Raw genomic sequence first — 12,667 nt, forward strand, 5'->3', positions numbered from 1 at the left:
TTACTTGAAAATACTTTTATTTTCGTAAAATTATAATGTGACTTTTTGACAACAATTGACTTACATTGTATTAGGTTTTGAACAGACAATTTATTTTTTTAGACTGACAGAAGAAGATGCTGTTTTAGTGCAACAGTAAACATAAAAACTTGTGAATTTAGTAAATCAATGTGCCGTTAATTGTGTAATACTTTCCCGGGCGTGGTATACCACTTGTGGGCTCCTCGGAGAAAGGGTTTTGCTGTGCAGTCGTACAGGAATCTTCAAAGGTAAGGGCTGACATTTGCATAACTTGATATTGTTGGGCAAACAAGTCTAGATTTTGTAAGGAACATCTGGTCCCGAGAGGGTCTGAAAGGGATTTTTGTTGCAGATTGACACCGTGTGGGGTTGGGCTTCGCCCCCTCTGCGCTTGCAGTTGGGAAACGCGCGCGGACCCAAGAGGTAAAGTAATGTAGTTACGAAAACAATTACTCAGATGCAATCGCATAACATCACAAGTATTATATCAACTCGATTTCGCCAGCTGCATTCTTGGTTAGTGGCTTTTTAGAGAGTGACAGTGAACAGCTGATCATGTGCTTCAAAATATGGATGACATGTGAGTTTAGTCTCAAAGTGATAATAATGAAAAACTTATGTTTGCAATGCCCATTTCATTCCCAATTTAATATGCCAAAATTTGGTAACGAGAATCATTAGGCTAAGAAGGGCTAATTAGTGGTGTTTTAATTATTATGTAAACAAATCTGAGTGTACTGTATATTCAATGATATCTTAGAAAAATAAAAACAATTCCCATTGTTGTGCTATGTTTATATTTATCTTATTAAATTCCAAATAATTTTGTTTACTTTTTTATGTTAATAATTGTAACTTCTACCTCTGAGCACATTGACTAAATGGGATTTTAAGTTTAATAATTAATAGGCTAGCGTTATAGGCATGAAGCTATGTGTTACCTAGTTAGTGTAAATATATTTCTTTTTGACTGTACAACTCCTTCAAAATAATATAGTCTAACTAGCTATCCTAACATTGGGTTACCTGTTAACCAACACCCTAAAAAGGGTATTGGGTGAAATGGTCCCAGAATGGGTGGACTGATCACTCATTCAGTCCAATAAATAAAGTAATCAGTTATCCCAAAGTTTTCACTATAACTAGTAGTTTTGTAGTACAATACACAAAAGAATGTGTAGGGAACAAATGTTTGGCTATACCGCTTGACCTGGTCCTAGCAAGAAGTGTTGGCTTTACGTCATCAAGGATGTTGATGGTTATTGTCTTGTAAATTAGGATGCCAAACACTGCAAAGTCGAGGAGAAAAAGTAGTAAAGTGGACACTGGGCTCCGTTGCTCTATGGAAGCAACCGGGAAAATGCTTCTGAGAGTAAAGAATGAGGTACAGTCTTAGTCTGTCCGGCTCAAGGTCGCTGACTGTTTCATTGCATAATTAGTATTTCATTTATAGTACACTAAATTTGAATAGGTGTTCAAGGTGAGGGCAAATGGCAGACATAATTAAATTCATTAAATTATTTCAACTAGTTTAGAAGTTCACAGTCATCGCCGGTGCAATGAGTTGATTAAAAAGTGTTTTTTATTGATGTTGTAGTGTAGTGTTTGTGTATTATGTTGTGGTGAGAGATGAGGACGAAATTGTCGTACAGGTATTTTTATTGTTATAATTTTAACAAATGCAATAGAAATTATATATAAAATTAGTTGAAAAATTATTTTTCTGTTAATAAGTGTTATTGTGAGTAGGATCATTAAAGTGAAGTGTGTCTTTTAATTGCGATCAACTATCAACTTTTAGGATTGATTTTGAATTAGTGAATATTTTGTTTAATTGAAATAGGTAGATGAAAAATGTTCATTTCAGTTGTTTATTTCGAGGATGATATGCGACACACCAAACTTAACTGGAGCCTTTTATTTAAATATAATCAATATAGGTAGGCCCCTTGGGCTTTCACTTCAAACTTTGAAAACTTTATTTTTAGAAGAGTATACTGGTAAACTATAATATACTTGGTAATAAAACCACATATTTAAACAAATATAAGCAGAGTATATTTCAGCAACAAGACGACATGTATATTATTTTAAAGAGAGGGTCATCAATTTTCTTATTCTTATTGACAACAGTCGTGCAGGATTACAGACAAGGTTTATATAGTAGGGTACAAAATAAAAACCTACAACATAAACACAGCTAGCAATACTTCTTCCTGGACCTAAGAAGAGCAAGCAAGAAGGCTTGAAGGCTTGTAACAGCATACAATTCCATTCAGTAGGTTTTACGTGTTGTGCAAACAAACTATTACATGCTTAGATATATATTATATCATTTCTTACTCTAAAAAATGTCACCGATAACATAGTGTTTTTTTTAGAAACAACAATATAACCTAGGACTTTCCGTATCCGCCGGGTCCGGGCTTGATCAGTTAGCGTGTCAGCAGGATGGGGGAGGGCGGGTCGCCGGGCGGCGGCGCGCGGCTGTCGCACACGTCGGAGAAGCATCCGCGCGCTGCGCTCGGCGAGCTGTGCGCGCTGCGCCGCCATCGCGAGCTCTGCGACGTCGTGCTCAACGTGCACAACCGCAAGCTGTTCGCGCACCGGTCTGTACCACACTCAATTTACAAGTTTTTTGTTTACCTTGCCATGTGACTATGCCCCTACGTCCATGTCTTGCGTTGATCGGCAAATTACGTTGGGAGTAAATGTCTGCCTATGATAGCAGAAGAAGAGGAGAAGTCGAGGATTTGAATTAGGGTTTTCTATCTATCAGAATAGAAAGGTACATCGTCCGCGAATAATACGCATTGTTTCGCTGGACAAAATTTTTAGTTAACAATTTATATCAATAAGATGTAATAGACATGCGACGACACTTCCTGGAGCGTCTGACCTCACTGTGGTGGTAATCCTCGCGTCGTGCTCTTGGTGGTCAATGTCAACATCTCAGTCAACATACCCTTGTCTACTTTCTTAGTACGACTTACACCACACCGGTACAAAAACCGGTAAACCCTACACTCTCTCATCCTGTCCATAAGTGGGCGCTAGTGTGTTATTAATATTCGTTAAATCTCCCTCCAGGGTGATCCTCTCAGCATGCAGCCCGTACTTCCGGGCCATGTTCACCGGAGAGCTGGCGGAGTCCCGCGCCACGGAGGTCACGATCCGGGACGTGGACGAGCAGGCCATGGAGCAGCTCGTGGAGTTCTGCTACACGGCGCACATCGTGGTCGAGGAGGGGAACGTGCAGGTTCGGCCTTTCTCTCTCAATGGCGCCTGTTGCCGGTTGCCTGAGGAGCTGTGACGCTGCGAAGCCTAGGATCAGCGTAAATAAAGAGTATACATTTTCTGAGATCCGTTGAAATCTTTAAATTTTGAAGTTTTGGCTCCGATTTTACGACCACTCGCCTGCGTTAGGTCTACCCTCTCTGGGTAATGCTGTTGTTGTCTATGCATTACTCTTTCTTGCACCAAAGAAAAATACATAAAATAAGTATTAAACATAATACAAATAAAAGGCACAAAGACGCACATAGCGAAAGCAGCTCTTGGTCGCCTCGTAGGACATCAACGGAGGATATGTAGTGGTTCCAATCTCGGGCGCCTGCACTGTCTGACTGTCTTGAGCAAAGTTGAGTTTGAGGTAGTTTATATGTGCTGCACGTCGGCAGGCGCTGCTGCCGGCAGCGTGCCTGCTCCAGCTGCAGGAGATCCAGGACGTGTGCTGCGAGTTCCTCAAGCGGCAGCTGGACTGCTCCAACTGCCTCGGCATCCGCGCCTTCGCCGACACACACTCCTGCCGGGAGCTGCTCAGGATAGCTGATAAGTTCACACAGCAGAACTTTCCTGAGGTATTTCTTTATTTAGTTATTCATCTCCTTCTGGGCGGAAACCTTATCTAGTGCAATGTAAAATATATCTACAGAGAATGTTTTATAGCTGACTTTTCAATGAACGTGAACCTGCCGTGTATGAGCGGTAGATGTGTGTTATATGACTCCAGCACATTTTAATCAATCAGCTCTCGTCTCGCGTTAGTGCCCCTACTAATGGCTAGGGAAGCGCAAGAGGTTTTAAAAATTTATTTATAGAAATTTTATTTACTAATATGGTACATAGGACAAACATTCTCTACCAGTCAAACTTCGGGAAAAACTGGTAACTAATAATTCATACTAAGCAGTGATTGTAATAGGGTTCACTATAGTCTGGAAAAAGTTTCTGGAGTGAAAACACTGGTTTGTACGAATGTTTATTTGCAACTGATTTTTATAATAAATGTTATTAGCTTATAACATTGACTGGGCGATGTGCAAAGTAAAGTGAATACAGATCTATATGCATAGCTATGAACATAACACTAAATAAATAAATAGGTAAACAGATAGGTATAATTATAAACATTATTTCCTGGTTGGAGACGCCGGCGCAAACACAAAACGGGTTATCGGTCCTTCTATACTCATTTCCCGCCCAAAAAACACGCGAGGGTCTAAACCTAGTATCGCGATCCAGGTGATGGAGAGCGAAGAGTTCCTCCTGCTGCCCGCCACACAGCTGATCGACATCGTGTCCTCAGACGAACTGAACGTGCGCTCCGAGGAGCAGACCTTCCAGGCTGTCATGTCCTGGGTCAAGTTCAACGTGGCCGAGCGACGCCAGCATCTCGCACAAGTATGTTTTATCTCTAGAACAGTAGTTGCGGGGAGTGAAAAGCATTGCTATATCAAATGTTTTAGATTTTCTATGCCCTCACAGGGTTCATGTCTCTATGTATGTACAAAGGAGTTTGTATACTACTGGCGGCCCGTCCCGGATTCGCCTTAGTTACTCCTGAACGTGTCGTCTATCAAATGTGCCAAATTTCATCAAAATCGGCCCAGTAGTTTTTGAGTTTATTCATTACAAACAATAAAACATAAATAAAAATCTTTCTCTTATTATTATGCAAGCGGCCTGCCCCGGATTCGTTCGGGTACATTCATAACAAAAAGTAACCTATGTCACTCCGGAAGGTTTCGTCTATCTCTGTGCCAAATTTAATCAAAATCGGCCCAGTGGTTTTTGAATTTATTGGTTACAAATGTTTACAAGACGAATGTGAAGTTTTGAATACTATATTGTTTTTGCCGTATGCCGTAGTTATGTATACCTAAATAGTGATAGTTATTAGTTATAATAGTTTTGAAGACCTCGGTGGCGCAGTGGTAAAGTTCTTGCCTCTGAACCTAGAGGTCCCAGGTTCGATCTCCGGTCAGGTCATGATGGAAAATGATATTTTCTTATTGGCCCGGATCTTGGATGTTTATCTATATATGTATATGTTATAAAATATAGTATCATTGAGTTAGTATCCCATAACACAAGTCTAGAACTTACTTTGGGGCTAGCTCAATCTGTGAGATTTGTCCTAATATATTTATTTATTTATACGAGTAAGTGCAAAAATTGTGGAGAGGAAATAAACTTTTTTTCATTATTATATAATATATCCACTTGGTTTCTTTGTCTCCCCTTGGGGTATTAAATAGTGGGCAATATTGTTTGTGGTGGCAGGTACTGCAGCACGTGCGCCTGCCCCTGCTCAGCCCCAAGTTCCTGGTGGGCACGGTGTCGTCGGAGCTGCTCATCCGCTCCGACGACGCCTGCCGCGACCTGCTGGACGAGGCCAAGAACTACCTGCTGCTGCCGCAGGAGAGGCCGCTCATGCAGGGGCCCAGGACCAGGCCTAGGAAACCCACAAGGAGAGGTAATATATAGGAACACAGGCGGGCGTCTTAATCATTACACGACCATCGCTTCAAACCTTTTTATTTCTTTGTTTTATCAGGCGAAGTGCTGTTCGCGGTCGGCGGCTGGTGTTCCGGCGACGCCATCGCCTCAGTGGAGCGCTTCGACCCTCAGACCTCCGAATGGAAGATGGTGGCTCCTATGTCCAAGAGAAGATGCGGAGTTGGCGTGGCCGTGCTGCACGATCTGCTGTACGCGGTCGGCGGACATGACGGCCAGAGCTACCTCAACAGCATCGAGAGATACGACCCACAGACTAACCAGGTGACAGCTTTACACCACATTTTTTTAATTACGCTAAAAAAAATCAAAGCCCCCATTAATACATGTGAGTAATCAAATTTTATTCTTATCGTTTATCACCAAAGTTATTGAGGTTTGCGTTTATCCCGAAATAACAATGAATTTATGGACGTAGTTTGAAATTCCAATTATTCCAAATCATAGTGTGCACTCGCTCTCGCGTGCGATGACCCCGGCATAGGGAATAAATAAATAAAAAAGAATTGCCAGAATTTATCAATGAAAATCGACTTTGTGTGAACCGCTGCACTGAACCTACCTTTACTATGAAGCGTAGTGTCATGTGGCACACTCTAAGTATTATAATCAATCATTATAGATTTTTTTAAATTTTAGTTTTAGATTTTTTATGTTTTGACTATGCACATATTATCAGTAATAGGTACTGATAGCCCTATTTTATTTTATTAAAACAATTTATGGTGGTCTAGGTGCTCAGCTATCTAGGTGCACCCAGGATCGGCTTCCAACGCAGGAAACGGTTTATTGCAGGGACATGATATTTTTGTCAAATGAGACAAGATCTCTCTGACGATAATAAAAGCTTAGGGAAAACAATGTTATTTTTGTAAAAAAAAAATTTGTTCCAATGTGCAGATGAGGATGAGCACGTTTTCAGAAGAATAAACAAAATAAGAACTCGAAACTATATATTACAACTATATACTACATATTAATTGACTACCATCCGATGTTTGCAGTATTTCTGGCAATGCTAAGTCGACAACATTGAGTGATGAAGTTCGGTAATTTCAAACAGTTTTGATTGACAAAAAAATCTGAACACTATTTTTGTCCCCGTTAACAACGATATGTCGACTTCGGTGGCGCAGTGGTAAAGTGCTTGCCTCTGAACCGAGAGGTCCCGGGTTCGATCCCCGGTCGGGTCATGATGGAAAATGATCTTTTTCTGATTGGCCCGGGTCTTGGATGTTTATCTATACATATATGTATTTGTTATAAAATATAGTATCGTTGAGTTAGTATCCCATAACAAGTCTCGAACTAACTTTGGGGCTAGCTCAATCTGTGTGATTTGTCGTAATATATTAGTTTATTCGTCGGGTAGTGGTGTGGCGCGGTGGCGCCCACGTCGTCGTGCCGGACGTCGGTGGGCGTGGCCGTGCTGGACGGCGCGCTGTACGCGGTGGGCGGGCAGGACGGCGTGCAGTGCCTCAACCACGTCGAGAGATACGACCCCAAGGAGAACCGCTGGACTAAGGTATTCACGTCTCAGTGGCGGTGATGTAGCAAGTTGATCTATACTATTTGAATCTGCAGCAGCTAGATGCAAACATGTACGAAATATATATATGGGAATAATAATTTTGTAATTTTTGTATGGTAGTCAGTGGAAATATACAGTGTTTGCATACACAAATATCTGGGGGCACGGCAATGCCCCCGCAAGTCGAGCAAAAAAAAGCACGGCCGTACCATCCTTTTCACGAAGCAATTCAGGCCAATTTCGAACCCCAATAACTTCGTTGTGGATAAAACAGGCTAAATTTTCAGTACTTAAGCAAGTATTGTAAAAACACTGGAAATTTCTAATTTCATTCAATTTGAACTAGTAGTAAAAGAATTTTAACTTGTTAAAGTTTCTTGACTTTTTCACTCACTCACTCACTGACTGACCGATCATCAAAAGTCTAAGGCACTTCTAGCAGACATAAAAACTTCAAATTTAGAATACAATTAGTGTTTAGTGTTTAAATCAAAGGAAAGCCTAAAAATTTTGGAATTTCAGTCCAGTTTTCTAGATACACCAACTGCATTAATAAGTTTGTAATCCCATATATAGGAAATTACAATAAATTACATTTGCAGTTAATGAATCATTGTACCTGTATAATGGAAAAGGGAATAATTACACATTCGTTTTGGAGACGAGAGTTTCAATCGAGTGGGTCGCCGTAAACTAAACAATCGAATATAATATGTATTACTTGTAAGACACATTGTGTTTTCATGCGATGGCCAAGTCAAAACAAACCTAAAAGATTTTTAATATTGATATGATAATAACTTAAGACAGAATGTCCTTTAAGTAGGGACTAAATAAATTAATCGACTTGGTAACATGGATCTCACAAATTTTTACGGTAGAAAAACTGAGCTGCACGACTTGGGTTTTTTACATCATGTTTTTGACGGGATATATTATTTTTCTTAGACAAATGCTAGCGATGTGCCGTGGTGAAATTATCTGTTCTAGAAAATTCCCGCAGATTTTCGAGAAAAATCCTCATCGAAACTCTCACAGAAACTATGTAAAGAAAATTCTCAAATATTTCCAAGAATATTTACTAACAGTTTCTGTGTATTCTCGAAAATTTTCGAGAACAAAAATAAGTGTCACATTGTGGTCAGTTCTGTATGTACATTCTGTAGGTATTTATTCCCATTGGACGAGTTAAAAAATCCTATAAGCTGTGCTCTTTTCAGTAGAGATCTGTCAAATTATATTCAAATGTTTTTGAAAACGTGATTATTTATTATATTCATAGGTAGCTGCCATGACAACGCGTCGACTCGGCGTAGCCGTAGCAGTCCTCGGCGGGCAGCTCTACGCCGTAGGCGGCTCCGACGGCCAGGCCCCACTCAACACAGTGGAGCGCTACGACCCGCGTAGCAACAAGTGGGCGCCCGTAGCTCCCATGTCTACGAGACGCAAGCACCTCGGCTGCGCGGTGTATGACGGACAGATCTACGCCGTAGGCGGCAGAGATGACTGCACGGAGCTGTCCTCTGCTGAAAGGTGTGTGCCGTAGTCGATACATGTGTCGTAGCGAACGGCGTAGGCACTACGAAATTTGTAGCTAATGTGAAATGGAGGCATAATTGTTAAATTATGCTAAAGAGTCGTAACATCATTTAACAATCGTCTACGTCTCGTAGTCGATAGGAGTGTCGTAGCGAACGTCGTAGGCGCTACAGTAAGGAGCTGCTGTCCTCTGGTGATGTGCGTGCCAGACGATACATGACTGTGTAGTAGTGTAATTTCGTAGTCGATAGGAATGTCGTAGCAAACGTCGTAGGCGCTACACATGCGCGACTTTTTTGAACAAGTCGTATTTTAATAGTGTCGAATATGTAACCAATTGTGGGTATTTAATATACTATTTACCTGCTGAAAGACAAAGCGTAACTACTACTTCTACTACGCTTCGTCGAAGCTGTTTCGCTTTACAATCTTGGTATACAATCTATTTTTAACCCTAGCAAAAAGGTGGGTTATAAGTTTATAAGTATAAAGGTTATAAGTTTCACATGTCTGTCTGTGTAACTGCGTACCTGTCTGTGGCATCGTAACTGCCAAACGGATGAACCGATTTTCGTTTAGTTTTTTTTGTGTCATAGATCATTTTATCTCGAGTATTTTTAGCCATATTTCATTAAAATCGGTTCAGCCGTTCAAAAGTTGTAGCGAAATGAATATTGAAAGTCGGGATTTTTTTATTTGTCTAAAAAATTAACTCGTTAATAGTTGATTTAAGTGTTTTTTTTTTTTTTGTGACAATGACCAAGATAAAGATTATTTATTTGCAAAAACATGAGTTTACATGTTTTACAATGTGGTGTTAAACTTAATCCTACAAGTCTCACCGTCCACGGGTATGCACATTTAAATGGAGAGCATTCTATCATCCCGCAAAACAATATCGAATAAAAAAAAAAAGTAACAAAATTAACAAAATTTGAGTCAATAATTAAAAAAAAAATCGTTGAAATCATAATAACATTGATCGTGTGCAGATACGAGCCGAGCACGGACTCGTGGTCGCCGGTGGTGGCGATGACGTCACGGCGCTCGGGCGTCGGACTCGCCGTCGTCAACGGGCAGCTGTACGCCGTCGGCGGCTTCGACGGCACAGCCTACCTCAAGTCTATCGAGGTATATACTTCATCATCTTACTTCATTATCATACGCGAATTGCCATTAAATCATTGCAATAGACAATTAAATAAATGGCTTCTTGATAAATGTTTTTACACAATCAAAGATTTTTTTTTTGATTGCAATGACATTGATTAACATACATGTAGGTTGTAAGTGACATTTTATATTAATTTAATCTGATGTCATTTTATAGTTTTTTAAATATGCCATTATTAACATTTGCATGCTATTGACAGGCTGAATAGGCTTGTTCTAAACCATTATATGGATATTGTATTACTTACCCTATTTAATCAAATAAAAATGATTTGATTTGATCTTCTCTCTCGTCTCCGGGACTGGGACGTAGAGTGTCTGCTGTTATGTGCTTGCCTGACGTCCACCCTCCTCGAGAATGCAATTTTGGCTTATCAGCTGCCTAGGCTATGTCGACATTCACGGTGAGATATGGAGTGATGCAATTTTAGGGCGGAACCACACCCGATCCCTAATTGTCAGAGCATTAGCATGCAAAGCAAGTTATGAATATGGAGACTATTGCTCGCAGCAACGCACGCGGCGTAATGTTACAAGTTTATCTGTTTGTTCTTCTTCACCTGCGCTTTGGAAGTCGGCAGTAGAAGAAGAAGAAAAAAATTACTCAAACTATGTAGTTTGAGTAATTTTTTAACGTCAATAAGTGATGTATATCATCCTGTATTGAATAAAGAATTTTAAATTTGTTAGACAAATTAAAAATTCATTTCGCTATATCTTTTGAACAACTGAACAGATTTTAATGAAACATATGGCTAAGAACACTCGGGATAAAATTATCTGACACAAAAAAAAAAATCTGTGACACAAAAAAAAAACTAAACGAAAATTGGCTCATCCGTTAGGGAGCTACGATGCCACAGACAGACACGTTAAACTTTAACACTCATCTTTTTGCGACAGGGGTTTAAAAAAAATTAAAACCCTATTTCCGAGACGGGAAATTTGAATGAAAAGAGCGAGAGATGAAGATCTGAACGAAGAGAGAGAAGAAGAAGAAAATATGAAAAGTTTTACATTTTATATTATGAATATTAGTAATAAGAATTATGTGTGTGCAGGTGTTCGATCCGGAGTCCAACCAGTGGCGGCTGTGCGGCGCCATGAACTACCGGCGCCTCGGCGGCGGCGTCGGCGTCATGCGCGCGCCCTCGCACGACGCTCACTATATATGGTGAGTACTGCGCGCCCCGGGGCTTCGCTAAATTATTCCACTCAAATCACCTGGCTAATTTACCCAGGTGATTTAAGTCCACTGAGTCGGTGTACTTAAATCACCTCCGCTCAGATGATTTAGGTCGACCAGAAATTTCACAAAAATTTGTCCACTTAAAGCACCCGCAAGGCAACAAGGTAATTCTCCATAATTTCTGGTCGACCTAAATCACCTGCGCGGAGGTGATTTAAGTACACCGACTCAGTGGACTTATGATGGGAATAATTCGCTTCGCTCTCATGGGAATTTCGGGATAAAAAGTACCCTATGTGTTATTCCAGCTTGTATTCTACCCGTGTACCAAATTTCATAACAATCCATCCACTAGATTTTGCGTGAATGAGTAACAAACATCACAGAGACGTTCGCATTTTTGATATTAGTAAGATATATGTTACTCTGTGTGTGTGTGTTGCCTGTTCACTATTTATGTAGTGTGCAGATGCCTTTTTATACATTAGTATTCTTTTATCTATATACTCGGTCCATGTTGTTTAACAACATTTCAAATAATATTTAACTATTAAATAACTAGAATCACAATAAAACATATCTGTTTCAGGAACCGCAAAGACTCAGTTGTGTGAACTCGCTGTACATTACCCCCTCCACTCTCAAGTTAAGTCGTTACTCATTTTATTTTATTGTTAATAAATATATAATTGACTATTTATAAATAAATGAAATACAAATTTTAGAATATATTAATGACAACTTGTTTCATTTTCCGTTATTACTTTTTCTTCGAATGTGTTAAGAAAGAATCTCTATATAGAATCGTGTATAAAGCATACAGACAAAACATACCTAAGATTAGATAGATGTATTAAATACGAAGCAATTTTCTCCAAAGCATCTACAGTGTATTGTTATGAATGATTTCTTTTCATTTATAACGACAATAAAAAGTTCCACTCGCACATTCCTTAATACTATTTGTCCCTTAAGGGATCCCCCGTAAGGGACAAATAGTGTTATATAGTACCTACTATCTCCCCCATAGTCATGCGTGACAAAAACTAAAATGTAGATAAAGAAAAAACATCCCTTTCGGGATAAGCGAAGGAGATAGAAACAGAAATAGAAAGGATAGAAGAATCCTTTAATATCAATAGCCATTGGCCGCGGCTCCGCCCGCGCTAGTTTCCCACAGTAACAGTATTTTTTCTGTCCTTTTTGTTTTTGTCTCTTTCAGTCCTAGTTCAAACTATATGTATGCAAAATTACACGAGGATTGGTTGAGCAGATACAGTGTGAAGACATAACAACAAACTTACTTTCACATTTATAATATTAGTTAGCATATATTCCTATATAATAAGCCAGCAAACAAACACACGGCCTGCGGGATTTTAAGCCACAATTGCCTTAAAATGGCGAACATTTTT

General features: G+C 39.7%; 1 protein-coding gene across 2 annotated transcripts; it reads left to right on the forward strand.

Annotated features, from left to right (window-relative positions):
• Window positions 1-79: 79 nt before the first annotated feature.
• dbo (diablo) lies at window positions 80-11,993 on the forward strand. 2 transcript variants are annotated; one of them, XM_053751366.1, is made up of 13 exons: window positions 80-269; window positions 374-444; window positions 2,469-2,630; window positions 3,112-3,280; window positions 3,702-3,881; window positions 4,546-4,704; window positions 5,587-5,779; window positions 5,861-6,084; window positions 7,193-7,345; window positions 8,634-8,884; window positions 9,883-10,021; window positions 11,125-11,237; window positions 11,842-11,993. In XM_053751366.1, exons 3-13 carry the CDS (start codon window positions 2,473-2,475, stop codon window positions 11,864-11,866), a joined length of 1,764 nt encoding a protein of 587 aa, XP_053607341.1. In that variant the 5' UTR covers window positions 80-269; window positions 374-444; window positions 2,469-2,472; the 3' UTR covers window positions 11,867-11,993. The 2 variants fall into 2 exon arrangements, with proteins under 2 accessions (XP_053607341.1, XP_053607334.1); XM_053751359.2 differs by having other exon boundaries at window positions 2,472-2,630.
• The last annotated feature ends 674 nt before the right edge of the window (window positions 11,994-12,667 follow it).

Source organism: Plodia interpunctella, chromosome 1, assembly GCF_027563975.2.
Source record: "Plodia interpunctella isolate USDA-ARS_2022_Savannah chromosome 1, ilPloInte3.2, whole genome shotgun sequence".
NCBI classification, from domain to species: Eukaryota; Metazoa; Arthropoda; class Insecta; order Lepidoptera; family Pyralidae; genus Plodia; species Plodia interpunctella.